The sequence below is a fragment of the Gymnogyps californianus genome, chromosome 2 (genome assembly GCF_018139145.2).
Source record: "Gymnogyps californianus isolate 813 chromosome 2, ASM1813914v2, whole genome shotgun sequence".
NCBI classification, from domain to species: domain Eukaryota; kingdom Metazoa; phylum Chordata; class Aves; order Accipitriformes; family Cathartidae; genus Gymnogyps; species Gymnogyps californianus.
This window is the reverse complement of record NC_059472.1, coordinates 65,721,148-65,748,033: the sequence shown is the minus strand read 5'-3', so window position 1 is coordinate 65,748,033 and position 26,886 is coordinate 65,721,148. Positions and strand designations below refer to the sequence as shown.

At 44.8% G+C, this 26,886-nt stretch overlaps 1 protein-coding gene across 5 annotated transcripts in view; it reads right to left on the bottom strand.

The window, feature by feature from the left end:
* CARMIL1 (capping protein regulator and myosin 1 linker 1) overlaps positions 1 to 17,089 on the bottom strand; it is a 202,768-nt gene extending 185,679 nt beyond the window's left edge. For all 5 annotated transcript variants that reach the window (XM_050891525.1, XM_050891527.1, XM_050891529.1 and 2 more), the window contains exons 1-2: positions 16,851 to 17,089; positions 12,653 to 12,750 (exon numbers count right to left, since the gene is read on the bottom strand). In XM_050891525.1, the coding sequence (XP_050747482.1) occupies positions 12,653 to 12,750; positions 16,851 to 16,890 (138 nt within the window). In that variant the 5' untranslated portion in view covers positions 16,891 to 17,089. The remainder of the gene's footprint in view (positions 1 to 12,652; positions 12,751 to 16,850) is intronic.
* Positions 17,090 to 26,886: the final 9,797 nt, after the last annotated feature.

The window sequence follows — 26,886 nt, the reverse complement described above, 5'->3', positions numbered from 1 at the left end:
AACAGCAGATCCATCTAATAGTGTTACAGAAAATATTTTAAAAGGATAGCATTACACTGGAAATATCACAAGAAACTAACTCATCTTTAGGTTTTGTATTTTTTGCTAAATGTTTTCAAAATATTTAACAGGGAAAAATATATTTCCAAGGCTTACAATAAGCATTTACTAAGTTTAAGAAATCTTTGCCAGCTGACAAAGATCATAGTTTAACAATGAGAGGGCAAAAAGGCAATGTGTTTTCAGTGTCGGCATTAATCCTGCAACCACTTAAAATCCTTCTAATTTGAATATGCAACTTTTAAGAGTTGAGACCTGCACATCTTACCATTTTTAGTAGTATTCAGTGCAGGCAAAAAAACAGCAACAGTTTACAACTGAAACAAAACATACGTCCCTGCTGTATTAGGCTACTCCTGAAGACTTTTCTTGGCATTTGGCTAAAGATTGAACACACACTCTTCTCCAGATAACCAGCTTCTCCAAACTTTAGTTGACATACCTACATAGAAGCCCAAGAGAGTCAGCATTCAGCTTCTCCTGCAGTTTGCCTGCGTGGTGTAGCTAAGCAAGTAAATGGTAGAAAAGTGGCTTTGAAATCATTTGTAAGGGAAATAGTACAGATTACATAAGATACAGTTAAATTCATCGGCAGAGTCAAATCTCTTAGAAAATGTCTTCCCAAAGCAAAGAGAAAACTATAAAAATTGGCTAACACAGCATTGTATTCACAGACGAAACCCTTTTAAAGCTATTTTACAATCTTTTAGACTGCTCTGGCACTATCCACATCAGCTAATTGCATTTAATTGCCATGTTATACTACAGTTCTTTACTTGTTTTGATTTGACTTTTTCCCTTTTTTCAGCCCAACAGCTCATCTACTGAGAGAGCTGGAGACAGCAATGCAAGTGAGTTGTGTCCATCGTACTATCTTGCTTCCCCTCAGGACAAGCACAATTTGCACAGCACTCTGTTGAGATGCTAGCAGTTGTTTTGGGTTTTGTTGTTGGTTTTGGTTTTTGGTGTTTTTTTTTTTTTTAACCGAAGAAAGCTGCTTTGGGAAAGGTGGAAAGAACCTAAAGCCAAATTATACTAACAGCTCCATAATGCCCAGCATGAACCAAACTGCTTCCATGACACAAGTAACATAGATCTAACATAGATTTTGATGAAAATGGAGAACAAAGAAGCAGAGACTTGGCTAGCAGGATCAGGTAAAATTGTATACAGAATAAGTTTATGGCAGCCATCAGTATTTTTTAGCATAGCAGCATTATGTTCTGTCCATCATCCCCATATTTGTGGGGATACTGAGGTCTTTGGAGATGTTTGTATTATCTCTGTAAGGAAAGGAAACAGAAGTGAGGGAATACACTGTTGGGAAAATGGGGACACTAATGTGAGAAGGGGTAGACTAAAAAGCAACCCAAGTCCTGACAGTAATCTACACACAGGAAAGTTTCCAGAGACTTGCTGAAGCAGAGAAGATGAAAGGACAGCAAAAAGGGAGATGGAAATGTAGAAAAGGGAGCATAAAGATACCCATAGAGTATGCAACAATTGTACACAGCATACACCGATATGCTTCACAAAAGATGCAGGCATTTCAGCGCCTTCTTGAGATGAGAGAACAGAAAGCCCAAAGCCTAAACCCTGTGCTTTTCTGACACTTGCAAGATGCAGATGTGAACAGTGACACAGTCAAGAAAACTGCTTGCTACATTTAAAATACATTTTTCATGTTACACTTTTTAAAATAATAATAATAATATAAAATACATATTTTAGATTTAGGATATGAATAAACTTACCAAGATGGCAGAAATTATTACTCATTAATGCATCAGTACCTAACAAAGCTAGCATTTCTTCAAATATTTACTGGCAACATTGTAAACACCAGAAGAGAAGATCATCAGCTAAAGCCGCCTGCACTAAAAATCCAGACATCTGTATTGACCTACCTTCACTGCTCCTCACCTCAGGCTCCTTGAGCTCTACATTGGAGTAGAAGCTTATCTGCATGGCTGTAAGATGGTATCATTCTTAAGTGCCAGGCTCAAGTGTTTGTTAAGAGATGAGCCTCTGAAAGGCTTCCCCTTTATCAATAGTTTTGTATTAATAGTTTCAGTCTTGCTAATGGCCTTGAAGGCAGAGAGGAGAAGCCTTTTCATTCAAAGGTCAGCCCTGAACAAACACAGCGGTGAGCTGTCCCCCAATTCAGATCAGAGTCAACATCCATTCACTTCCCTTTAATCAGATCTGAGTAGAAACTGCTCTGCAGCAGCTGTATCACCTTCTTGTTTTCCTCGCAGGCCCCAAGAATAAGTAGGTATCTATAACTTAGCTCATATCCTCAAAATTTCACAAAGGTCTGCAAAAGCAGTGGTTTGTCAAAGTTTTAGGTACAAAAGAAGGACTGCTGTTCAACTGGAGAACTGAGGATGTGTTCAGAGAGAGTACCTGAATGTACTGAAGTGCTTACTCCATAAAGACATGCCTCCAGCAAGCATCTTTCAAGCACTCAGGAGCACGAAATGGAAATGGCTGCTCCAAGTGACCTCAGCCTCCTAAGCCCTGGCTGTTAGAGTGCTTCCAGACATCCCAACCACACCACTGCCCACCTCACAGGCGGCACACTGCTAACCGCCGCTTTAACTGCGGAAAGGGGAAAAAATTTAAATCTAGTTATCGACCTATCTAAAAAGTGCAGAAACAAACACCACTTGAAAAAGCAATGCAGGACAGAAATCCTAAGGGGAAAATAGACCCAGCCTCTCCCCTTCCGTTTTCCGTCCCCACATACACACTTTCTGAAGCCCATCCTGCTGTCACACAGGCCTTCTACTGTATGCAGGGATACAAACACCACTTGTCAGCCAAGGGAATAAGCTGCACAATGTCCAGCACCCATGAGCCCAACCCACAATTTTTTTTATTTTTTTTTTTTTTTTAAATAAAGGTCACTTTGCAAAGAAGATCCAGAAACATAACCTGTCCAAGTAAGAGCTGCTCCTCGCTTGCTCACGGTTTCTATCCTGCAGGCATTCACCTGCATTCACCTCACAGGATATGTGGACCCTTTTAATTCGTATTTGTTCAGAGGGGCAAGCACTGCCAGGATTCATTTGCAAGGCCCCCTGAAGAGTGACGGTAATATAACAATGACCAAATACTGTTCGGGAGGAGGAAAGCCTTCCGCTTTGCTGAAACCCCACCTATCAATCACTCTCCCAGAAGCTGCTGCCCTGGTCCCCATGGGGCCAGGGAACCATCTCTCCCTTGCTCACCACCAGCGATGCAACTTCTTCTCCAAACTTTGTACCAACCAGCAGGAACTTGTTTCGGTTTGCTAGGGTTAAAATCGCATCCTGAAGCTATTTGGACCTTATTCTGCTACCCTGACTCCCCAAGCCAGGGTAACTCTTTCCTCACCCAGCAGGCCAATTAATTTGGTTAGGTCTATTTCAGGAGTGTTGGGTTATCAGACTCTGGCTCTTATAATTAAATTTTCATCAGAATAGTTTGTCATCTTAAATGATCAAATTAGGGAAGCTATCATTAACAAAAAGATATCACTCATGAGTTGCCACAGAGTGGGTGTTCCAGAAACAGGGAGAGATTAGACAGGAACAAGGGCAGAAATCAGCTTGGGGACTCTGCTAGCAGTACGAAGCACAGTTAGCAGCAGTTATATTTAAAGAATAATTTTACATCCTGGGCCTGTAATTACTTTACACAGAATTAAATTACCACCACCATGAGAAAAAAATGAAGCAGAATTGTAGGTGATCCAAAGTAAGTATTTTAATAATCAGACAAATCGGTGACATTCACCAATTTTTCCATCACAACAATGGTTGAAGAGAGGGACTCTGAGCAACAAGAAGCATTTTTCACAGTATGCTGCACTAACTTTTCAATTAGGCCGCAAGGGCTGCTTTCTCAAGCTTACTGCGTCCTCCTCCACACCACTTACAGTGAAGTGAACCACATTCCCTGTGTGAGAAGTCTTTTCTTAGAATAAGTATCTTCAGGCAGGCAAAACAAGCCATGAGAGAAAAAAAGAAAAGAAAAAAACCAAATACGGACAAGGCTTTTGCATTTATATTGGTCTACCAAATAACACATATTCTGTTCCCTTCCAAGCCTTCTCTTTCTTGGAAAAAAAAAGCCATCAGTGGAGAAGAGTGACTGAGACAAGTAGTTGACCCTAATGCTCATTTTCTATTTTTTATTTCCAGCTTTTGGGAAATTATATGTAATAGTCAGTCTTCTGCCACTTTTATGCACAGATTTCAGTGCAAATTCTTGCTTAGGAAGGCTTCATTCACAAATAGTGGTGGCAGGGAGTCAGGCCCTCTAGAAACAAAAGTACATTAGCAAACCACTTTGGTACCTTATATATTCAGCAAAAGAAGTAGAAAGACTGTGACAATTTAAAAAAAATTGTTTTTTTAATTGGGCTATTGTCATGGTTTAACCCCAGCTGGCAACTAAGCACCATGCAGCCACTCGCTCACTCCCCCCACCCAGTGGGATGAGGCAGAGAATGGAAAAAAAAAAAAAAAAACAAACCACACCTTGCAGGTTGAGATAAACACAGTTTAATAGGACAGAAAGGTATGAAAAATAATGATAATAATAATAACATGATGTCCTGGTTTCGGCTGGGACAGAGTTAACTCTCTTCTTAGTAGCTGGTACAGTGCTGGGTTTTGGATTTAGTGTGAGAATGATGCTGATAACACTCTGATGTTTTAGTTGTTGCTAAGTAGCGCTTATCTTAAGCCAAGGACTTTTCAGTCTCCCATGCTCTGCCAGCAAGCAGGTGTGCAAGAAGCTGGGAGGGAGCATAGCTGGGGCAGCTGACCCGAACTAGCCAAAGGGGTATTCCATACCATGGAACGTCATGCCCAGTATATAAACAGGGGGGAGCTGGCCGGGAGGCGCGGATCGCAGCTCGGGAACTAACTGGGCATCGGTCAGCTGGTGGTGAGCAATTGCATCACTGTTTTTTTTCCTCCCCCCCCCTTCCTTTTTTTGTTGTATTCCTTTTCATTACTATTATTATTATATTTCATTATTACTATTGTTAGTATTATATTTTTACTTTAGTTATTAAACTGTTCTTATCTCAACCCACGAGTTTTACTTTTTTTCCTTTGCTTTCCTCCTCCTCACCCCACTGGGAGGGGGAAACAGCTGCGTGGTGCTTAGTTGCTGACTGGGGTTAAACCACGACACATGACAATAATAATACTAAAAGAATTAGAATATACGAAACAAGTGATGCTCAACGCAATTGCTCACCACTCGCCGACCGATGCCCAGTTAGTTCCCGAGCAGCGATCTGACCCTCCCAGCCAACTCCCCCCAGTTGATATACTGGGCATGACGTCATATGGTATGGAATACCCCTTTGGCTTGTTCGGGTCAGCTGTCCTGGCTGTGTCCCCTCCCAACTTCTTGTGCCCCTCCAGCCTTCTTGCTGGCTGGCCATGAGAAGCTGAAAAGTCCTTGACTTAGTATAAACACTACTTAGCAACAACTAAAACATCAGTGTGTTATCAACATTATTCTCATCCTAAATCCAAAACATAACACTATACCAGCTGCTAGGAAGAAAATTAACTCTATCCAAGCTGAAACCAGGACAGCTATGAAAAACTGACAGAAGGAAAGATCCCATGAACAATTCAGAGCCATAGTGGATTCCTGCCTCCCACCATTCCTTTCTTCCTGATAGCTGTTAGAGCTGTGAACAGAAAACCAGAAGCCACTAAGAGTGAGATAATGTTTACAGTTCCTCCTTCCAGAACATAGATAAGGATATATACACCCGCAGGTGGGTGTGCACATGCAAAGTACGAGACAGAACAAAGGTAGGTACTTTCAGGGCACCGAAAAACGAGTTACCTTTTCTTACCTTTCCCTACGTGTACCAGTTGCCCAAAACAAAAGACAGGGAGAGCAAGCAAGCTGCTCTTCTGATGTAATGGTTATACTATCCTCCCAAAGCGTGCAAAGAATACACTATACTCTCAACGTGCAAGAAATCTTCTATGCTTCAATCAAGTGTCAAAGAAACATACAACTCTGGGCAGAGCTGCACTCAAAAGGACACAAAAGAGCCAGGACTGTAGAAAAATCTACACTTTGCCTAGGTAGCCAGAGAAAGGACTGTTTCCGTTTGGTCAAAGGCCAATTTAATTAAGCGAGTAGATTAGATCTTACCCTTAACGCAGACAAACCTGAGAGAAAGGAGCCTCAGAGTTTATTCATATTATTATTATGCTAAAAAGTGTGTTAACATCGATTTAAACACAAGACAAGGTTCTGCCTGCAATTGATGCTTTGAGTGTGGGAAATAAGGAAGGGGAAGAGGAAAAGAAAAACTGGAAGTAGGAGCTGGAAGTGGAAACTGGGGAAAGAAAAGTAATTCCTGACCCCACCAACCCAAAGAAGAGAGAAGCATTCCTCTCAGCCTGGTTAATTCTGTTGACGGTCAGTTTCCCCTCCTAGAAGTGGAAACATCTCAACAAAAGGATTTCAACATTTGCATGCACTATCACAGCATCAGAATGCTAAGTTTGTAAATCTTCCCACCGGTTAAAAGTAACCTTATAGACCAGTGTATAACATAAACGTAGATTTTAGTAAAACTTGCACATAAATGAGTATTTTTTTTTAAACAGTTCCTATTTTGGAACTATATACAACTGCATGACTGGATTAATAAATTCTCTTTCCAGCAGTACTCTTATTATTTCAGTTTCCTGTAGCAATCTTATTGGCCACAGTTCAACTGTTTTCTAAGAGGTGCCTTGTAAATGTATTAAAATACATTTTCACATACAAGTATTTTTTGATTGCTCTACCTCACTTCATTTATATTTCCTGACATGAGGGATGTACCAACACCTACTTCCTTTCATCTTCATAAACACACACTTAAGATATATGTCATAACAGTCAATGTTCTGGGCAGGGAAGAGGAAATACCATTATTTTAAACGAATGTCCATATTTAACATCATTATCACACACCAGCTGTCATGATATAATGTGCGAGATTGCACACATTTTATGTAAAGCTAACCTTGGACAACCCTGTGAGCTTCATGCTCTTAGTGATTTAATACAAGTACATATTTTTTACGGCAAGACATTTGCACCTAGATAGAGAAATTAATCTCCATTTAAACAGAGTATCATGGATGGTTCAAGGCAAAAGATGAGCAATGGAAAACAAGTGCCAGAGCTTTTAATCCCAAAATAGTTTTGGCAGTGCAAAATATTACTGCCTCCACTAGGAGACTGCCACCCTTATAGCTGAACAGGCACAGCAGCTCATAAAAGCATTTCTCAGCTGCTTCATTCAGTAGTCGGCCAGGTTGTTCAAGCAGTATTCAGAAGCCACACAGACAGTGCACAAGATGGCCATAATCGCTCCTTTAAAAGCAAATACAGACAGATTTTTTTTGAATAGAATTTCAGTCTTTATAAGTGAGTCTTTAGAAGCAGAACATGAAATCTCAGACCATGTGCACGGAACAAATATAAACCTATTTGACAGGAGTCAACTAAAAATTTTGTTTTAAAAGCCCATGGAAACATATGTCCCAAAGAAAGTGACAAAGACATACAAATTACTCCCAGTGAATCCATGTTGGTCATACAGTACATTTTAAGGAGAGCCACCTGCCAAAGCAACTGTCCCAGTTCCAGAAGTAGCACTGTGATATCTTAACAAAGAGAACATAAATGACCTGGGGCAGCAGCATAACAGAGATTCCTCAATGGGATTTCCTGATAAAGTGCTGTTGGTCACTGCATCACATCACACTATTCTATGGCCTTAAGGTTAGGAAAACAATAAAAAAAAAAAAAAACCCACACCAAAAAACCCCCAACAACAAAGCAAAAAAACCCAGACCAACCTATAGAGAGCATGGTCATTTGCAATATTTCCTCATCTTTAATGTCTAAAATAATATTATTTTGGAAAGGAAAACTAATCTCAAAGGCAACTAGACTAGGAGTATTCTCTTTTATTAATAATAAAGAAACAAAAAGCAAGAGGAATCTTGTATTCTGGCCTGTCATGAACCACTTCTGAAAACATCAGTATTTCATAAGAAGTTGGTCAGATGTATTTAACATATTGCCTTTATCTTATAATTTCAACTTCTCAGTGATTGCCACTAATGACAATAAATCTGATAGGAAGAAACCACAATGGGAAATATTCAGCAAAATGCTGCACAGATACCTTGGCTATTTTGAGGGGGAAAAAGCAGCACCACAAACACCGAAACTAAGAAGCCCAGTTTCCTACCGGGGTTTGTCTGTAGGTGATAATCTGATAATCACTGAGGCCTCTGGGTTAAAAAAAACCAAGACAAAACACTGAAATCTTTCTCATGGACAGGGCATTCTGCCTGATCGCTTGTGGTGCCAAAAGGTGGGGCTCTCAGGGGAGGGAGTAGGTGTAAAATTTCTCTTCTTTTTTCTGACTGCCTTCCCTTCCCTTCCCCCCGCGCAAACTGACTCTATTATCATTACAACTGAGACCTCTACATACCCATCAGCTTAAGTTGAAAATACAGAGAAGGTCAGAAGTTGTCAGTGTGAGGAGGAACACAGCAGCCACTCAGCATGATGCCTTAAGCCTTGTCCTCATAAGAAACCACGTTTAAACAAAACAATCCCACAAAACGAAAGCAATCCTCGACCAATTACAAAATAGTGGCATCTTTATCGATTTTAACCCCATAAGACTACTGTTGCGAGAACCACACTGAAGCCAAACACAGTGGGGTCCACTCCTGCAGTAGTACTCTGCCTCTGGCTGAGGGCCACATGGAGCCAGCTAGGGCAGCCTACCCAAGGGCTCTGCCGGAGTTTGGCTGCCTGCACCCGACATGGCACAGGTCTGCGACCCAAAGAGCTGGCAGAAGCCTTGACCAGGGCTCCCCATATTGCTCCAGAGCTCTGGCACTTGGCCCCAGCCTGAGCAATGCCACAGCTATGCCCGCATTCGGCCATTTTCCCAGCCAAACCTTCGCAACCGACCCGACTGCCTGGCTTGACCTCGGGTCTGCCTTGGCACTACGGTGCTGCCGGTGATCACCGGAGCACAGCTGCCCCCCGCTACCACCCCCGGTCCTGCTGCCTGCCTCGCTGGCACACAGTGGGACTGTGCCCCATCGGCAAGCCCCGCGATGCCTTCGCCCCTCGCCCTGTGGGGCAGTTCCTCTTTGGCAGCTTGTCGCCTTTCAAGGTTTCCTCTATGCCTGGGTGTTTCCTTGCCCTCCCTAATGGCATCTTTGCTCTGCTAGAGTATCAAGATGACTTGGATAGGGCTGGGGTTTGGCCCTAATCTCTTGAGGACTGATCTTCTACCCCTTCAAGCTGGTTATTGCCTTTTCAGGGTTGGATACCAGTTTGCTGCCTGCACACCTGAGACCTAGTACCAGCAGACCAGAGGCAGTTAAGTGGCTCGCCATGTTTACTGGTTTGCATCATTATGACTAATTGAAAAACTGCAGGTTGAGATTACTGAGGCAGCAAGCTCATTGTGCAGACAGAAAAAAAAAAAAAAAAAAAAATCTGTTTTACATCAAAACTCCTAGTCATAATTTCCACACTCTGACACCCAAAGCTGAGATCCTAAAGCACCTTAAGGCAAGCGTGGACTTCATCCACCAATTTCACCAGTTTAACATTAGGACCTTATTTCAAGCAACACCAGGGGTTTTGCACTGTTTTTTCTTTAGTCTCAGATTCCAATTTCCATCTTAATTAGCAGAGGAATTTCCTATAGCAGAGTGACTTGAGTAGATTGTTATATCCATTCTAGTACTCTGCACCTTGAATACACTGTGAACAACAGGGCCAGAAGTCAAGTGTTTTTATAGTTACCTGCCAAGTGAAGTCATTTTTAAATAATCTCCCTTTCTCAAAGTGGTACTGATTTTGCTGGATTTTCCTCGGAAGGAAGGAGGAGAGATCATTTAATTAAAGCACAGATTTGGGTGCCAGGGTTCAGTGCCAACCTCTGCGATCAACCTCTAAAACCTTGAGCACATTTCACCACGGCTCTGGGGTTAGCTAACTGAGAACAATTGGTATTTTCTCCTTATTAAGTGCTAGACCCAATGCATGCTACCTAATTTGCTTGTAAGCACCCAACTACTAATAAAATTTAAACCAAAATCTCAAAACAATTCATTGCCACACGTGTACTCAAGAGACCATGCTCAGATTAACATTTCAAAACTAAGCTCTCAGGATTCAAGGAGCGCTGGCATGAAGCGCCCATGCAATCACATTTGAGCCCTCTGGTGCATACACTCAAGGATATAGTCTTTAATTACGGAATTGCTTTTGCTGCCAACACTTCATTCAGCATTCAGTTTGACATGCTCACCCAAGGCATAGCAATTCAGTATTCAGTTTTACCTGCCCTGGTCAGAATGAGGCCATACGCATTATTTACTGAATACCGTTAAGTCCCAGCTTGGAGTACAAAAATTCTTAATTTTGTTGGCAGCTTTCCTGTGGCATTTAGTATTAAGCACCTGCATATTTCTGAAGTAAGGTTATTTAATTTCAGCATCACTCTTTTGAGGAGAGGAGGGTATATCTCCTCTACTTCACAGGTAAGAAGTGAGACTGTGTAGACATGGTAAGGCCAAAAAGTCTCCGCTAATTTGAGGTACTCAACTTAAGGTGTCACTGGTGTCATTTTTTTCAGAGCACCCTGCATTTCGGAGAACTCTGCATCCTCAAAAGGAACCATAGTCTCCACTAGCCTCTGCCACAGCAGACAAGACTCAGCACATCTGCAAAAAAAAACCCCATAAAGATACACACAGGCAATTTGAGAAACATTGTAAAAAAATGCCGTTAGTTACAGCTTCACACAGGGTAGTTTTCATCTGTGGCAGAAGAAAACGCAAAATCCAACCCCAGCAGTCAACAGTCAATTTCTCTAACCACGAAAACATTCTCTTTTTTGTGCAATATAAATCCCCTGCATTTTGGCATCAAAGAACAAATGGTTCTACCAGACAACACCCCCTTCAGCAATTCAACCCCTTGAAAGACTTATCCTGTGCACTGAAGACAACATGCACGCACACAAGAAGTGCTCACTAACTTGTGAACCCCTTAAACATGTTCCTTCCCTTTCAGTACCTCTTCAGTCATAAAAGGTTAAAGTCCCCCACCTGAGAGATTAGGAGATTGAAGAGACAAAAAACATCTGAGTCATCACATTCAGGCATTTTACTGCTGAGTAGTACATCCCTCAGAAACTTCACTGACAATTCAAGGCTTGACATTCTTTTGGTCCCGTCAGATCAGAACAGTATTTCAGTATTTCCACAATATATTTCACTATTGATAACAGTAATGATTCTGTATAAGTCAAAAAGTCAATCAACTGTTATTGCTTCAGCGAAACTGTCAGCCTTCCCTATAAACATAGCTTTCAAATAGAGATGATCAATCAACATTCACATACTCAACCTATTTCCAGTACAGAAACAGAAACTGTAAACCTAGGAGCTACATATAACATGGGTAGATATTATGCAGAAAATACTTCAAATTCCTTAAGTAGCTGCTCTCGCTGAAAAGTAGACCATTATCTACAGTCTTACTGCCCAGGGATAAGCAACATGTACTTTATGAAGATAATTCAGAACTGATTAATAAGTTGCGGTTTTTAAAGACAAAATAGAATATCTGCATGCGGAATATACCTAAAATCTGTAACAACAGTTTTGGCAATGAAACTTTCAAATATGCAATAACATTTTTACTGACACAAAGCACCACATCTCAAATATCTTGCAAAAATATTATAGCAGAACTGTACTTATTTGTGTTTGTTACTCTAGTTCTCCTGATAGAGAGGTATCAAAAAAACAAAAAAATAAAGTTCCATCTCTTTTTGCATATCCAAGTATTCAAGATAGTATGCAAGCATACCAGCTCATTACCACAGCTTTCTTCTTATCAAGAGAGGCCAGCAAAACTATTCTTGAGAAAACAGGAAAGCATACTTAAGTGAGATGAATTTGACACTTTCCTCCACTACAGTTTTAGGAATGACAATGGAGGATCCCCCACATTAAGCATTTCTTTTAAAATGCAGATGTATGACTTAACAGAGAATACTAAAAAGTACAAATAGTCATTTGAGTTCAGAAAGCACAATAGTTTTACTGTTACTCCTCACTGCATAACAGCTTCAGAAGATTCTCAAAAGATAAGTAATTCTACATGCTTCACTTTGCATTTCTTGTCCACTCAAAATTCCTACGGATGTAAACGGGAAACCTAACCAGCAAAGGCAGCGAATTATTATAGAACAGGTTCTAATAATAGCTTGCTTTAGCATCAGTCCACAACACAATACCCTAAACTCTGAAGAATAACTCAGTGATAAACATGTGTGTACATGTGCATGCCTGCACATCAACTTGCTGTGCAGGCTAGCAAGAAAGTAGGAAAATGTGTATCTTATGGCACACACAAAGTTCAAAGAATCCTTCCAGAGCAGAATTAATTCCTTCTGGAAAAGATACCGGCTTTTCCTTCACACATGTAATCAGAGTCATTCTACCATACTTACCAATATTTTGTTATCCACTTTATCTCCCTTGGTTTCCAACTTTACTTTCTTCTTGACCGAAATTTTGATTTTCCTCCCAATAACATCCCTGACACTTTCTGAAATAAAAGAAAATACCTTAATTAAATACCTTCATTGTCAACATGAGCAGGAAACAGACACCACTGTCAAGTTTTCAGGAAGACTCAGAGCTATGTTGTTCAACCGCTTGCTTTCATGGAAGTCTCATGCACATGCACCAGTACTAAACACAACCTAACACAAGTACAACTTTTGTAAGTATGTCATCTACACAATAATTTATGTCTACTATGACAGGATTATTGATTTCTTATGCCAGGATTCTAAACATAATTTGATATTTCTTTCCAGCACTATTTACACATCAAAAGCATTCCCAAGACAAGGCCCAGCTCTACTCTGGGAAAGCACAACAAATTCCACACTTGCTATTATTTGTACCTGAAAAGCTTGCTAAAGCAAATTAGCTTCTTGCATTGCAAAAATTTTAGCCTGTTGTTGTTAATATCAGGGAGGCTAAAGGGGTCAGATAATGGAAAAGCAAGCGTCGCACATTTTGCACTCCGCGCATTTAAGTTGCAAAGCAAACCGAGCAGACTTCCAGATACTAACACCTGACAGCTATGCAGCGGATGCTATGGAAGGCAACATTGTTTTCAGTCCAAGTCCCAACGACAATGTAGCCACCTCATGGTGCCAACACCAAAGTTACATTAATTGCCATAATGTTTTAATAAACGTGTATGCATACACATGTATACGCGGCCTCTGCCAAGTACCAAATGAACCAGCCTTTCCCCTAAACGTTTGCACCCTGGCCTGAAGGGAACATATACACAGGGAACTGTGTCAGAAAGCTTATACAACTACTGACACTGATGTAATTAGGAGATAAACAGAGGAGTTCATCTAGCAGAGCCAATTTGGCACCTTCCGTAAGTTTCACTCCCCAGCCCCCACAGACAAGGAATGAGAAAGAAATCTTTTAAACACATTAACCTATTTCCAGCACTACAACTGGCATCTGTAAAAGGCAAGTCTCCACCCTCCCCAGACGCACACTTTGCCCTCGTACACGCTGAAGTTTAAAGGCTAAAATTGAAGATAATGGGTTCTTCCTAAGGCTTTTAATTATAGTGCTCTCTATAGCACTTTTCTGCACAATTTTCATCCGGTAGTCAGAATGCGTTAGTGCAAACAACACACTGTTTATTAAGCTTGGACGTTTAGCCCAGGCCACAGCATTCTGCCTGCAGGGCAGGAGGGTGTGCAAGTCAGAAATGCGCCCGGTTGGAGCAACTCTCCACCAGAAAGAGCTCTTTCTGCAGAATCAGCATGTTTTCCCCAGGAATTTTAATTTTCCTATCAGGAAACAAAAGCTCCTCGGTAGCAGTGGCTTGCCCGGGAAGAAGTCTGCCCCAAGCCGCGGCAGCCTCGTGGCAGACGGCCAGCGCAGCCAGCTCCCCGGGCAACCGCTTGGTCAGGAGCCAAGCTGCAAGCTCCCGGAGCAGCCAGGTAAGCAAAGCCCGGGAGAAAGTCCAGCCCCGTCCTCCCGATGTGAACTGTTTTACCAAGGCTTCCTCTCCCATGGGTAATGCCTAATTCTGGTCTTTCTGTCCCTGCTTGGGAACCCAGAAGCAAGCTGACCACACAGTCTTGTTCATGAAGTCCTACCTCCTTGCAGAAGGAAAGGTATTGCTGCTGTCTCTCCTACTTTACCTCTACCCGCAGCCTCTGCCTCTTGGTTTCTCCTCTCCCACAAACAGCTCCAGGCGCCTGCATCTAGCAAGGGACTTCCTCCTGAGGCGCCGGTGTGGGGAGACCCGCTTCCCTTCGCTGTCCCACAGGTCCCACACAGCAGCAGTGCGAGTGACTGCAAGCCCTCAGCTCCAGAGCTCTTACTTCCACAAGCCATAGGGTGAGAAAGGGCCTGCGACCCGAGACTCCTCCGCAGAGCGTTGGGTTGTCACCTCTCTCCAAGGCCTTATCTGCCAGAAAGGGCTAGAAACACTTCTTCAAAGAGTTAAGATAGAGATTTCATAGGTATTCCCCATGTGACTGAGGAGACTTCATTACACATTGGGTGGCAAGTGGACTTGCAAAGTAGTTTTTCAGACTCGGAGATGGATACACAACGTTAAGGCTCATATTTTAAAGTGCTCATCCATTTCTAATGCTGGAGACTTCAGACACCAGCACCTCAGAGGAGCAGACCCAGGCAAGCCAACAGTAAGAGAGGGTTTTTTGAAGACTATGACCTACGAGACCCGACAAAGGTCACACGGGAAGTGACTAACAGAACAAAAACTGCAGCTCAAACACTCCTACCCCCAGTTTAATCTCCACGCTCCAATCACTAAGTGTTACGGGACATCCTTTCATCCTGTTCTCAAAACATAGGGTTACTACAAGAAGTCTGTTTAAAAGGTTAAATTTTAACATGCAGACACCAAAATACTGCTAGAAATCAAACCAATCTACACGAACAGATCCACACGCCCCAGAAGAGCCCTTGACAAAGCAAGTTGGGTGGGTACAGGGCACCAGGGCTGGGATGTAATTCTTAAAATTGTCCAAAGCCACCAGAAGAGGGGATGTGTGAAGACGCTCACTTTGCTCTTCCCCATAATATGCACCACACCTCACCCACGACACTAGAGTACAGTGCAGATCCACAGTAAGAAGTACCATGTACTAGCACCGCAAACATGCCTAGCCATTTTAAAAAAGAAAAAGTTCATGGTTTTGACCATAGCTACTCCTAGCACACTTCCCAGCTCATCACTTAGTAGTAAGCTATAGACGAAAGCAAACCACACTAAAGGGTTGCACGCTAAAAGGACTGCAAAATAGAGCTATTTTGTCTATACAGAAAAAAATTCTGCAACAGCTGCAACCATCCATCCAGATTTTTACCAGTATTTTATAAATGCTAAAACCAGTTGCCACCAATAGCGCTGACCGATGAAACTGAACGAAATGCAACAGCATAAATGAACTAGGTAAGGTTTGAAGGACCGTATTCAATGCAACATGTACCTTGTTGCCTGACAAATTTCTGTTTCCATCTGTCATTAAGGCAACACTTTAAATTATTCTAATGTTGGTGAGATCCTTGGATCTCTCTTCAACAGGCAAAACTGTAACTAAAACCAAAGGAAGTTTGGCCTGAGCAAGGTGGCAGAGGACCAGGCCTAGAGCATCAGACCTGTTACCCTCAAATAACACTGGTTACCAACGTACTGCCTTAATGGTCCATTTATCGAAAGCTCCCCAATAGCGATGACAGCATTTTCAGGGTCTTTACCATCACCTATGATTTCCTAAGCGTATACCATGCAACATGGGGGTTTGTGTGCATGTGGCTGTAAAACTTTAATTACAAATACCCTCGCTCCCTCGCACATACATAGGAAAATGAGTCTTAAACTACGCAAAGCCCAGGGGAAAAATAAAAAATAACGACCAGAGCCACAGCTCGGAGCCTCAGCCCGTGCCGTCAGCCTGAGGCTCTCGGAGGAGCTGCCCCGGCCGGCCGGCGGTGCGGGTGTCCCGGCGCGGGAGGCACCGGCGGGCCGGGGCAGGTTCACCGCGCCTCTGCCAGTCCCCGCAGACCCCCGGCCCTGCCCGCCAGCAGACCCCTCCGGAAGGCGGGCACACCGGGCGCCGGGCCGGGGCCGCCTGTCACCGCCCGCCGCGGGGCCGGGGGCCGCGGGGCAGCCCCGCGCTGCCCGGGGACGGTTACACGGGTACAGCCCCTGCCCGCGGCCGCCTCCCCGCGCTCCGCCGCAGGCCCGCAGCCCCCGCCCGCCCGCCCGTTCCCCGCACGCAGCAGCGGGGCCAAGCGCCGGCGGCGCGGCCTCGCCGCCCCCCGCCGGCTCCTCAGAGTCCCCCCCGACCCCCCGCGGAGCCCCCTCCGGCACCCGCAGAGCCCCTTCGGCTCCCCGAGCCAGCCTGCGCGGAGCTCCCCCCGGCTCCACAGACACACACACACATACCCCCCGTCGCCGCGGCCCCCCCGGGTCCCCCCACATCACCCCCCACCGGCAGCACTGCAGCCCGGAGTCGCGCACGGCGGCCTCTAAACTTGCCCCCCGCACCCCACCCCCCCCCGCCTCCCACAACACCTTCCCCCGGGACCCCCCCCGCATCCCCGCCGCCATGCCCCGTCCCTTACCGATCAACTCTTTGGGGACGTCGGAGCTCTCCTCGGCCATGGTGGCGCTGCCCGGCGCCCGGGGGTGCCCGGTGGCGGGGCTGCTTCAGCGGCGCGCCGTCCCTCCGCCAGGCGAGGCGGGCATGCAACCAGCGGGGCGGGGGAGGAGGGCCGGCCGTGCGCCTCGCTGTGGTGCGTGTGTGTGGTGAGCGCGGACGGAGGGAAGGGGCTTCTCCCGCCCCGCGGAGCCCGCTCCCTCCCCGCTACATGACGCCCCCGGCTGCCGGCGCGGCCGGCAGGGGCATTTCCAGGGGAGGAACGGCCCGCAGGCAGCCGTCAGGCGTGGCGGGCCGGGCTCACGGCGGCCCCGGCGCCTGGCTCCCTCCTTCCCCCTCACACGGCCAGCCCCTCCGCGCCGCCCGGCTCCCCCCGCCCGGCACCGGCGGCTCAGGCGCGGGCGGGAGGAGGTGGCGGCTGCCCCCGCCCCGGGAGGGCTGGCGCCCTCACCCCGGCCCGGCCTCCTCACCTCGCGAGAGCCGCCGGGAGCCGCCCGCCCGCCCGCCCGCGCCCACCGAGCACCCGGCGGCAGAGGAGAAGGTGGCGGCGGCTGGGAGCATCGCTCTCAGGAAGCCATCGCGCCCGCCCCGCCGCGGAGAGGGAGGAGGAGGAGGAGGAGGACGGCAGCGGGCTGGGAAATTCAGCGCGGCGAGGCCGGCCCTTCCTTCGCCCGATCAGCCCCCGGCGCTGCGGCGGGCCCGGGAGGGCGGCGGCGGGAGCCATCTGCCGGCGGCCGCGAGTGGCGCGGCTCAACCGGCCCGGCCCGGCGCGGCCCCCCCTGCCGCCGCAGGCCCCGGCCGCCAGCGAGGTCTCTGGTAGCAGCACCGGCCCTCCTCAACAGACACTCTGCCTTTCGCAGATGCGCCTTCAGGCTTTGTACCGCGGGAATTCTCCTCGGGGTTCATGCCGTTAAAAAGGGTGTATGGTATGGAAGGGGTGGTTGTCATCGTCAAGTCAGTCCTCGCCGCCTGGGAAAGGGATTGCCCAGGCTGGATCACTTCAAGCCCTGGAAGAGGGTAACCTTTGATCCAGAACTCATCTGCCTCTCCCTCACTCCCCCACCTGATCTCCATAGGGACGGCAGCCGCTTCAGCACCTGTTCTGAGATAATGCCCTCGCTAGAGATTGCTTAGCAAACTCCTTGTGCGGGGAGAGGCGAGTCTCTGAGCCTGTGCTAGGTTGAAGGGAACCGAACATGCCTCCTTTCCTAGGACCAAAGAAAAATCCACAAACTGCGGCGTTTTGCTTTTCGCACTTTACTGCTGAGAATTTTTGTCGTGCCAAACAGTCACATTATAGAAACGTGGCATGCGAGCTGCTTAATTGCGCCTATAAAAATAAGGACAGAGAGGTGCTTATTGGATGAGAGCGAAGGAAGAGGCATGGCAGTGCTGGAAATCCTTCGGCTTGCTTCTGGTGGCGATGCCTAGTTTCAATGAAAGGATCATTTTCACTGCAGCAGGACTGTGATTGGTCGCCCTCCATCCTAAAGGGGTGGATTACTGCATAAACCTCATATTTCAAGCACTCTACAAGTGAGTGATGGATCTGGGAGATCAAAGTCATTTATGTCGAATTAAGAAATCTGAAATGCATTCAGTGAGAGCAACAATGTAAATCCAAGAGGAGTTATTTTGCTGGGACAATACCATACTGCTGCGCTCTGTGTCTCAGGGACTACTGCATACCCTGGTCTTCAGAAGAAACATGACTAGCAGTTTGAAATTGGTGTGACTTGTCAAACAATTTTATTATGATTCCCCATGGCACCAACCAGATCTCTAAATAATGTCAGTTATGATTTTACCAATACAGACAGGATTACTACAGAAATGGCTACAATTTGCTCCTTCCAGTTTGCTGTTTACATGTAACGAATAAGGACAGCCTTTAAAGAAAATAAACAAAAAGTGAATATATTAGTAAAAGAATATAGTAAAGAAGCTGTGTGCTTTTAATATATGGCAATGTCAATCAAATCTTTTCTGGATATGGATGTGTATATATATATAGAATGCACTGTATTCCTTTTCCATTGACAGCCCTCTGCTCTCTTTTCCTCACTGTATCTGCATCCTTTTCTGATGTATGCAGAATACCTGCTGACCTCTTCCTTTCCTTCCTGCCAATCTTTCCTCACAGCTCAGCAGAAAACTGCGTTTCTTGCTTGCTGTATACACGCAAGCTTACTTCCACCGAGGAACATGGGCATCTTTCAGCAGGAAATGAAAAAAGAATTGAGAAGTTCACATCTTTTCTGATATGCAGGACGGAAAAATCAGATCATTACATCTGCATAAGAAAGGCCGTGTAATTTCACGCAGTTACGTCTGCATTGAGTATAATGCCCTGTGTTCAGCTAAAACTTCCAGAAAGATGTCTTCTCTTCCATCACTATTCACCTGCTCTGCAAAAAATGTACATTTTTGGATCTATGATCGCTTATACACGAAGCATGACATTTTCTCAAGCTGCACTAAACCACTGCCTCATTTCTGTCTGAAACAGTATTTGAAGCATGGACCTTGCTTCCTTGGCTGCTGCCAGACAACTGCAGGCCTCTCAGCATGCATCAGCTGCAAAAATGATGTGTTCCTTCCAGGCCTGCCTGCCTGCCTGCCTGTAGCATTCTGCTGGGATACTGCTAGCACTTCCTCCCTCGCGGCTTCCTAACGCATGAGCTGGCCAGCACGGCAAGCCCAGGATGTGTAAAGGGAAAAAAAAAAAAAAAAGAATGGATGACAGCAGGCGGGGCTTTTTCGGTTTAGTTTGGCTTGGTTTTTTTTAATCACCAGCACTATAGGCTGATGAAGTAGCACTGCCCAGGCTACTGTATAATTCCTGCTTTGGTGCCTAGGAGACTGGACCTGGTTCAAGATGGGGGAGGTACAGACTAAACTCAGGTGGATTAGTGCTCCCAAGGCCAGGTTCAATCAGCAAAATTCATCGTTTCCCATTCCTTATTCCCTGGACGGGAGGCAGAACATGATTCCCCATGCAGGCTGCCGCTTCCTGCTCCTCCAACTACAGTAATGCCTAGATATTGGTGCTACCACAACGTCAGTCTGGCCTGTGAAAAGAAGGGTGTTTCCAATCCCAAGGGTCCACCTCCCAGCGCAGAGAGGACTGGACCACCTTCCCAGGGATCCCAAACAATCAGCACCCAGAGCCTCCCGAATGGAGGCTCTTCTCCGCAGTTTACAGGCAAAGCCGCACCACAGAGAGTTTGCCGGCTTTGTAAGGAGGTGTGATTTTCGTCCTTTCCTGTTGACCCTTACTCTCCACTAGTCAGTTCAGCAGGGATGCAGTTGTCATAGACATCTTCCCCAGTGGCAAGGACACTTGAAGAAGTTCAGCCCCCCACAGCAAGTCATCTGTACCCGCTTGCGGCTGTTTACCACTTTCCATGTTGTGCTAGTGTGAGAAACTGTGATACTGTGTTGTAACCTGAATCAGTGAAGGGGGTCAGAAGGGCGGTTTTTGTCATTTCAGTAACTGAATTTTAATCGTCTTTTATCCCTCCTCGCCCACCAATAGAGGAATATCAGCTCAGCTGAGGAGAACAGAAGTGCCCAGTTTAAACTGGGACAACTGGGGCAGACTCAGCTGGGTTTCCTGCCTGATCTCAGTGGCATTTCCATCACTCTCAGGTGCAACTCATGCCCTGAGCTGCTCCTGAGGAGTCCTTGCTATGTTAGCAGGGCCTCCTAACCTCACGTTACCTGCATTGGTGCAAATGGTCACAACTTGGGTGCCCTAGCTAGGATCATGCTCCAGTAGTCATGCAGCATTGCGTATCACACGTGCGGCAGGCACGTGGAGAATGCAAAGAGGCTACATTGTCTTCTGTCAGAGCAGAAGATCTATAAAGTAATTTTAAAAGTCATTCAAAGGGTAAAAGAGATTTGCCTGCCACAGGAATGGGATCTGTGTGGTTTTTGTTGGAGATATTTTTTCTCTAAAGACTGCTCAAGTTGTTGCAGTTTCTGGCATGACAGAAATGCTGATGAGAGTAGTGGGCTGGATCGTGTGTGATGGCTACAGGGAACGTTGCAGCATTCACTGCTTATATTTAACCGACAGTAACACAGCAGGGGGGAACTAGGAGCTTCAGAAGACATTGATCAGGGAGACATTTGACACAGAAAGGGATGTGGGGGGAAAATGTCCTCAAAACCGCAGCCTTCATGCATCAGATTAACCATTAATTGCATGAAGTAACTTTTGAGGAACTTCTGACTCCACCTCTCGCGGGTCTGTATTATCATGGCACCTCTCACCCTGTGTTGACATACGGTATAGCATATTCCTGTTTTCCAGCCTGTCTGTTGCCCTTGTCCTCCTTCTCAGCCTAAATCCTGTCTTCTCCTGCAGATAAGGCAGGTGTCAGTATCAGTTAGTGCCAAGCCATGCACACTGTCATAAGGTAGGGTATTCGTAGTCTCAATTGCTGCATGTCCTCCCTGCCGACTTCTCTGCCAGTTGGATTATGGCTTTAGCACTGAAGAATATCAGCCTTTTTTCCTGAGAAGCAACAGTATGATGTCATCAATGTTATGATGTGATCAATAGCACGATCCTACTCCTGCTAAAGCCCGTGGAAAGATTTCGGTTGCCAACCAGCAGGTTCAAGTCACACCCTGGAGTCATCCTGCTGCAGAGCAGCATCGTGATGGGAGGAACCAGATGATCCAATCTGATTTGCAAAGCTGCCTTGCAGTGTGCAGCAAAAGCTCAGAACGTCTCATGACAGACAGCTCTAGATATAAACGACCCAGCCTTGCCAGTCGCATTTCTAAGAACAAATTCAAAGGGGTGAATTCTTCCCCAGCTATGCCTTTGCAATCCCATGGACACTGTCTACTGCCCTGGTTGAATGCAGACAGAATGGAGCCATACTGTCTCATATACCACAACACTAGCCAGTCAGGTGTTTCCAAGAGCAGCATCATTTAAGGAAGTGTTTCTTTGCAATCACTGCAATTATTATGGGCATTTTAAAAACCAAGAGGCAGCTAATCTGCCACTCTATTGAAGTATGTGAAGCACAATTAAGACACATACTTCCAATTATGCCTGAGCTCAGATGCTCATGAAGTCTACTCATCCATGCCAGCTTTATTTCCACTCAGCCTAAAAATAATTTATAGCACTTCTAATTTTGGGCTCTCTCCAGTTTTTTGTTTGTTATAATTTTTACCCAATAAATATCTTTGTGTTCATTGTCTATGTGTGGTGATACCATTAAATGTGATATTTAGGTCCCTCACACTGATAACATCTGTTCAGAAACCTGTAGATGTTCCAGGACTTAGGGATGTTTTGGCATGAAACATTAATTAGAAAAAGAGCAGAAAACAAGTAGCTAGGTAATTGCACAATAATAAATATGTCTTATATTGTTGAATGATTGGATGCCTGCTTTGGATTTCACCAGTTGAGACAAAATTGATAGGGAAAAATGCATGCCCTCCATCAATCGCTAATTTGGCAAAGGAAATGGCACACTTGTAAGTAGTCTGTTGTTATCTGTGACTGGGTCTTTTCAAACCCTTTACTCTGGGTTGCTGTATGTTCTTATGATTATTTCAGTACCCTGCACACAAAAAAATGTATTTAGTCTCGATTTTAAATAGGGTGAATATAAATGCAGCAGCAAAGATGTGTATTTTGATAAGGCATACTTTGATGGTTGTGTTAAGAAGAGAATTACAAATTGCAGCTGATGCCTCATGAAAATCTTAATAAGAGAAATCTATTCAGAATAATTCTGGTTACTGTATTATTATATCATCTATTTCCATATTCCTCTTCCCTCATTCGTTTTTAGCAGGCATATTTGCATAAAACCAGGATCATTGTTTCTTAAGAGCTCATCTGCTTCTGCTACTTAGCTCTCACGTGAAAGCATAATCCTCTGCATATCCCATCACATTCAGTTAGACACTCTTATAATTTTTATGACTCCAGATGTGGAACTAGAGAGCAAAAGTGGACGATTCCTAAACACGCAGCCTAAACTGGCATCCTAGTTTTCTCTGTTCTCTACCAGTCATTACTAGCGACACATGGAATACACTTAGCAAGATGATACTGAATGGAAATGTAACATTTTAAAGCATTTAAAACAGGCATGTGAGTGTTGCAGCTCCTCGGCTCACCTGTCACTAAGTCAAGCTGCACAATTTTTAGGGTCTGTGAAATCCCATTTCTCCTCCACTGAAATAACCGAAAAAGAAGACAGATTTTCTTCGTGGCCAGTGAAGTGGATGAAATCAACCCGTACAAAAATAAATCTGGAGTAGTTCTGACCTAAATTTCAAGCTGAACGTGATTCTCTCTCTCCTTTTTAAAAGTTTGAGCTTCTCTCTCAGCCTTTACTGTTCTTACTCCTTCCCCACCAGAAACTACTATCACCCCTTCCATCAGTACCAATACCTTTCATTCAACCTAGCAACCTCTGCTGCAAAAAATATGTTCTTTAGATCTCACAATGGTTTCTCAGAAGCAGCACATTCTGGAGTGGTCATTGACCATGTGGTGTGTCAACAAGAACCTTTAAGAGAGAGTGCTAAGCCTCAATGGCAAGACACATAACCCTCCAGCTCACAGCATGATAGCCCAAGAGACAGGGAAGAGAGGATGAGAAGTGTGGAGGAAAAGTTATCTTGGACTATACTGCCTTGGAGGCAGAAAAAGATGAATATATGGTGAATAAAGAGAAGACTGGCAGCAATTACAGGTGAATTTTAAATACCAAATAGCTTTCTAGCTACATTGAGCTACCAGCCTTTTGAATTTCATCCACTTTCTTCAGCGAAAGACTGGGATGTGGCTAGAACATACAACTGCAGGAGTCTCGTCCTTTCACACAGAAGATGTGAACTCTGATATGATCTGTGGCAGTAATATTTTGTATGGTACTTCTGCTCCCTCTGCACAAGCTTTCTGCTGCATAACACAGAGAACCTGTGCCCATTTAAGTTGATTGAACATTTACAGAGCTTTGGCTGAACTGTGTTCAAGATCAACAACATGTTGGTCTTTTTCACAGATCGGAGTACTGTTAGGCTTGGTTCAGTACTATTTTGGGGGACTCACTTTTTTGCGCTCACGCTTGCACCCACCTTGTGAAATCCACGATTGCCTCTGGCTTCAGGAGAGCTCCACGTGAGGATGAGATCCTTCTGGAGGATCTCCTTGCCGTTTCCATAGTGTCCAGAGTTGTCCTAGATGTTTTGTAAAATAGAGTAAGGAACATCAGTCAGCCCTGAACAACTTATGAAAGTTTTACAAATAACATATAGAGGAATTAGCAAGCAGGGAAAGCAATGTGAGAAAACAGCAAGAACATCCTAGCTGCATGTCCCTGATATCAGCATCAGATGTGATATTGCAATGTAATAGGAATTTACTGGCAAAATGAGATTACCATTTCCTGGGCTGGCCATAACAGGATGTTAACATAAGGGCTGACTAACACAGCAAAGTTGAGGTCACACCAGTTTTTCTGGATGTATATATGTCACCAATGATTTGGAGCAAATTATTAAAAGAAGGTGTTACTTTTCAGGGTCAAATCATCGCTTTTCAAATCTAAAAAAAATCCTGTGCAATAGGATTGTCACCAACACACACAACCTCCTTTCATTAGTGTACATGCATATGTTTCTCTGAGTAGATCTGCCTCCACATACGGCCATTTACTCAGTCTTACTGAAAAATAGTATCTGTAGGCAATTAATTCCAAGCTCTATTTCTAATTCCTTAAGTGGCTGGTATTTGGGGGCAAATGCCACCACTGAACCAAATGTGGTGAGAGGTTCTGGTTTGCTGAAGGGGCAAGAAACAGTTCTTGCCATTCATCATGGCCCTCAGGGTACCGCAGGGAAGCCCACCAACAACCGACTGGCCTCACTTCACACTCCAGTTAGGTGTTCTGTTCCCCAGCAAAGGAGAGGTAAAATTCACATCAGTAGCTTTAAAAAAGCATAAGGAACACCGCCACACCACATATGTGAGGAGAAAGGCTGTATTTCTATTAGTAAATGGAATAGCCCAGTGATGTTGCTGGGTGCTGAAGATGATGAACATGAGGTGGTTGTATCTGTGCTAATGAGGTCCCTTAGCCTTCAAAGGGGTACGTGGGGCACCTTAGTCACTATGCAGTGATGGAGAGTTGTTTACTAGGTGGCACTTGGCAGGCTCAAACCAGGGAACGGCTTTTTAGTGCAGATGTTTACTTTCCAGGGGCTGAGTATGGTTCCTGGCACAGTTTATTTCTGGACTTAGCCTAAGCATGCTCTCCTCCCCTGCATGGTGAAGGGTGCTCAGGGGACTTCTCTAATACAATGAAATCACTGGACGTTCTGCTGCAGAGGCAATGACCTCAAGCCAGCAGTGCCAAAGGAGCACTTAGAGAACAGTAGAAGGAGAAACACTTGTAAAATTCCTAAGATAAGCCACAAATATGAGGAGGTCGCAAAAGGAAAGCCTGCCTTGCAGTTCCATGATATGCCATCAGCAAAAACAGCCTAAGATGTTTCTGCTCACCCTATTGCCACATTTCATAGTCATTTGACCGGGTATACTGGTTTTGGCTGGTAATTTTCTTCATAGGAGTCTGTATGGTGCTAAGTTTTGGGGTTTTGATGAAAACCGTGTTGATAATAACACAGGGATGTGTTAGCTATTGCTGAGCAGTGCTTACACAGTGTCAAGGCCTTCTCTGCTTCTCGTGCTGCCCCACCAGTGAGTGGGCTAGGGACGGGCAAGAGGTTTGGAGGGGACATTGCTGAGGCAGCTGACCCCAATGACCAAAGGGACATCCCATACCATAAAATGTCATGCTCGGCAATAAAAGCTGGGGGGGAGTTTGCCAGGGCTGCTGTTGCTCGGGGACTGGCCAGGCATCGGTCGGCTGGTAGAGAGCAATTGTGGGTTTTTGCATCACTTGTTTTTCTTGGATTTGGTTGGGGGTTTTTTTGTTTCCTTTTTTTACTTATTAAACTGTATTTACGTCAACCCACAAGTGTTCTCACTTTTGCCCCTCTTATTCTCTCCCCCATCCCATGGAGGGAGTGAGCAAGCAGCTGTGTGGGGCTGAGTTGCCTGCCGGGGTTAACCCACAACACCAGGCCTTTACAACTCTTAGCAGGGCTGTACTCTGAAGCAGGTGAGAATATTCAAGTGAAAAACAAATCTGTATATCATGATATTGAGATCATACTCATAAAGAGCAGATGATCTTTATGACCAGAAAAATCACAGCTGATCTTTTAACTTGCAGTGAATGCTTTAGACTACTCTTCCATTTCTCTAATCTCAAATCAGCATTGAAAAGACCACACACTTACTGAATGTATTTGTTATTAGAAAAGAATTACCCACATACTTCTCAGAAAATAATCAGCGATCTGCAAAGCACAATTTTATGAATAACTATTTGCAGTTTCTAATCTCCAGCTCACATTTTGATCTCAGTTACAGATGCGTCCCAGCTAGGGGAGCAGAAACAAGACTGCATTATTTAGGCTGGGACATAAAGATGGCAAATGGGGAACTGTATGGCTGGCTGTAACATTCAAAATTTGCAAGCTGCGCTTTTCAGTCAGTGATATAGGTCAAATGGTATTATTTCTGTTCCCCCTCTGGATGACTTACATGATAAACTAGCGCAAGAACAGAGTATTTCACAATCAGCCTGAAGTTTGCTTTTAGCATATGAGCGCCAGTTCTCATCAAGTTCAAGTGCTCAAATGATCTCTGAAAGCAATTATGAAATGGTTACTCCCCCGGTGGACTCAAAATCTACTCATGAATTTGATTAGAGATTTTTGGAAGCATTTTCCCCAGTCGTCAACCTTGGCTGTCATTTTCTGTAACGCAATTTCTCAAAGCACAAATATATCAGTTTATTATGATTATGTGCAGTAAACAAAAGCAGTGTCAGGGATGAGTTCGTATTTAATTTTTTTCATCTTCATTTCAACAGAAAGGA